The sequence below is a fragment of the Panicum virgatum genome, chromosome 3K, assembly GCF_016808335.1.
Source record: "Panicum virgatum strain AP13 chromosome 3K, P.virgatum_v5, whole genome shotgun sequence".
In the NCBI taxonomy this organism is placed as follows: Eukaryota; Viridiplantae; Streptophyta; class Magnoliopsida; order Poales; family Poaceae; genus Panicum; species Panicum virgatum.
Window position 1 is genome coordinate 59429698 of NC_053138.1, and position 2850 is coordinate 59432547.

A 2850-nucleotide genomic window follows, 5' to 3' on the forward strand; every position below is an offset into this window, starting at 1 on the left:
TACACAGTATAATCTTCGTCGCAACCTTTACAACAGCCCAACATTTGAATATTTTGCTGCAATAAAAAAAGAAAGCTAACAAAAGCTTCCAACATGCACTAAATTGAACAGCCCAACGGAACCACAAAATTCTGGAGTCAACCAGCCCAGCCTAACAATACTATATAACTTTCGAGCACCTTCTACTGCCTCCTCAAATCAACTACACACTAGCACAACACAGCAGACCATATACATTCCACCGTCTTCCCTGACCATCCTCCCCACCTCGCCACTGTTCATGTTCATCATCTCTGGTAAGCTCAACTCCGATTCAGCTCACCTGTACTTTTTCCCTCCTCTTCCTCTCACGTTTCAACCTTGTTTTGTGCGCCGTACAGATCTACAGTGGACATCATCACTAACCATTACCATTTCCTGCAAAAGTAGATCTTCACCGGCTCTTTTTACCTCTGAACTAAACAGTAAGTTTCACAATTTCCTCCCTTCACTATTTAGTCTACCTTTGCCTCTGTCTTGCTCTTTCTTCGTATCACTTTTCTGCTCAAATATGCACCTCTATTCAGAGGAGGAAGGAAAACAAAACCTACTTTGTACTAATCGAATGAATAGCTCTGAAACGGCTTAAGCACAAACAAATTTCTTTTGGGATCAGGGTGCCACTATCTATCTAAAATCTGATTTCCCTAATTCTACTCAAAATAATAATGACCACTCTGTTATTTAATCTTTATTATTGTGAACTAATTATTTAGCCAATACATTTTCTGTACCAGTTACGGCCACACCACAAGGAAAAACATCCCACTGAAATTAGCACTTTACGAGTACAAGAACACAAGTTGCTTCCGCAAGGGAAAAAAATTGCGATGGTAAGAAACAGACTGTCTTTCTGATTACACATTTCTCTTTTTTGATTGATAATAAATGCAAACTAATACTTAATATTCCTTATTAAAGGCATCAACTTCATCAGTTGCACGCGGACTCATTGACCTCGGCGAGGAGATGGAAGCTGCCATAGCTAAACTCCAGTTAGCCATTATTGCAAAACCAATAACAACTACTCCACAAGTACCAACAACTGCAGATGTTGAAGCAATGTTTTCTGATCATTATCGGGCATCACCTCAACCAGTAGAAATATCCTACTTCCCACAAGATTTCATTCTCCAATTTGATGATAAGGAAAACTATGACACAATACTCAGCTATCAAATCCTCACTGATAACAAATATACATTTTCATTAACACCATGGACTAATGATGCCAGATGCCACCTAGAAGCATGGAAAACTCCAGTAACTATAGACATTCATGGCATACCTCCCCATGCATTCCATCATAAAAGTCTTTCAGTACTACTAGATCCATATTGTGAAATTGAAGCTTATACCATGGACAAGAAATCAGGTATCTGTACTGTTGAAGGCACTGCACGAAGTGTAAACTCTATCCCAACCACAGGTTTCCTCTCATATCCACAGTGTACTGGATATGAAACAGTAATACACACATTTCCAATTACCATGCAAACCAGCTTATTGACTGTACCTAAAAGGTACTCCTCTGACTGGCATCAACCTCAGCACTTCAATATAAAGCCAATCTGCAATAATCCATCTCGCACTGAAGGTATATGCACACATCACAACCTCTAGCACTACCACAAATCTTATCATATTTATAACATTAACCATACCTTTTCATGCTAGAACGGGAACAACAAGAAGACTACGACATGGTCAGACAATGCGATAGAGCTATATTTGAAGGTTAGTAGCTCATTTTCATAATTTCTGACTAGCTATATCCATATATACCATCACATAACTAGAAATGCTAATCAAATTTATTATTTATGCCTACTGCAGCTGAACTGGAAGATAAAAGAAGAATGAATAACCCACCAAGCTTTCATGGATTTGCGTACTCCGAAGAAACTTCAGATGAGGATGACCCCAATGACGCTTACTACTATGCAGGTTAGTATACATACTCTTTACTAACTTCAAATAGCAAACCTATTTCAAACCATCTAAACTACACATTTTGATAATTAAATTACAAATTTAATAAAAAAAATTACAGATCCAGATCGTGAACCCAAATATTGGTAACCTAACAAACCAGGTGCGTATTCAGTGCACAACAATATAGTCTCCTTTTTTTCTTCTATTTTTTCCCTTTTTTGTTGAATTAAAAAAACTATAACTGATTTCTTGATTGACAGTCCCTGCAGCAAACCGGCAAGACCCCCAAAACATTCTCATGCGAAGCAAGTGGAAAAAATACTATCATTTCCAAGACTCCAACTCATGTCCTCTTCCTGTGTATATACTTATATATGTCTATAAAACTATCAGCTTGTATATAACTAGATATCTATTTTGCATATCAATAATTTATGATACCCTATCGTTATCCAATTAGCTACACAAAATACAAACTACTTTTGCACTGAGAATGCCAACCCGCAGTATTAATCATTATAAACACAGAACGATAGCACGCCAAGGGCGCGCACAAAGTACTCGTTTACGAAGAGGAGTGATGGTGGCGCCGGCAGGGAGGTTGCCGAGAGAGACGGCCGGGAAGGATGCGGCGCCGACAGGGACACCGACGGGCCCGAGCCCGTGGCCTCCACTACACTGGCCATGCCTGCTGCAGGCTAGGGATGACGAGTGGGGCCCAGGTGTCATAGGGATAGAAAGGTGGCAGGTGAGGTCTGTTTTGACGGGAATGGTAGAAAGCAACAATGCAGTAATCTAATTTTGTAAAGTTGAATCTTTCCATGATAGTTTTCTAAAATCTAGATCTTCTAATAGTATGAATCTAATTTTCTCAAC

At 39.2% G+C, this 2850-nt stretch overlaps 1 protein-coding gene across 2 annotated transcripts; it reads left to right on the top strand.

Annotated features, from left to right (window-relative positions):
• The first annotated feature begins 212 nt into the window (after positions 1–212).
• LOC120701585 lies at positions 213–2465 on the top strand. 2 transcript variants are annotated; one of them, XM_039985575.1, is made up of 8 exons: positions 213–296; positions 381–464; positions 777–872; positions 961–1636; positions 1717–1776; positions 1876–1986; positions 2093–2134; positions 2235–2465. In XM_039985575.1, the coding sequence occupies exons 3-7, from the start codon at positions 870–872 to the stop codon at positions 2119–2121; spliced, it is 879 nt and encodes a 292-aa protein (XP_039841509.1). In that variant the 5' UTR covers positions 213–296; positions 381–464; positions 777–869; the 3' UTR covers positions 2122–2134; positions 2235–2465. The 2 variants fall into 2 exon arrangements, with proteins under 2 accessions (XP_039841509.1, XP_039841508.1); XM_039985574.1 differs by lacking the exon at positions 2093–2134.
• Positions 2466–2850: the final 385 nt, after the last annotated feature.

What these genes read in the sequence shown, in the direction of transcription:
- LOC120701585 (XM_039985574.1), top strand. An exon ending in TAATCCATCTCGCACTGAAG is followed by an intron (nt 1,637 to 1,716) that starts GTATATGCACAC and finishes TTTTCATGCTAG; the next exon opens with AACGGGAACAACAAGAAGAC. An exon ending in CGATAGAGCTATATTTGAAG is followed by an intron (nt 1,777 to 1,875) that starts GTTAGTAGCTCA and finishes TGCCTACTGCAG; the next exon opens with CTGAACTGGAAGATAAAAGA.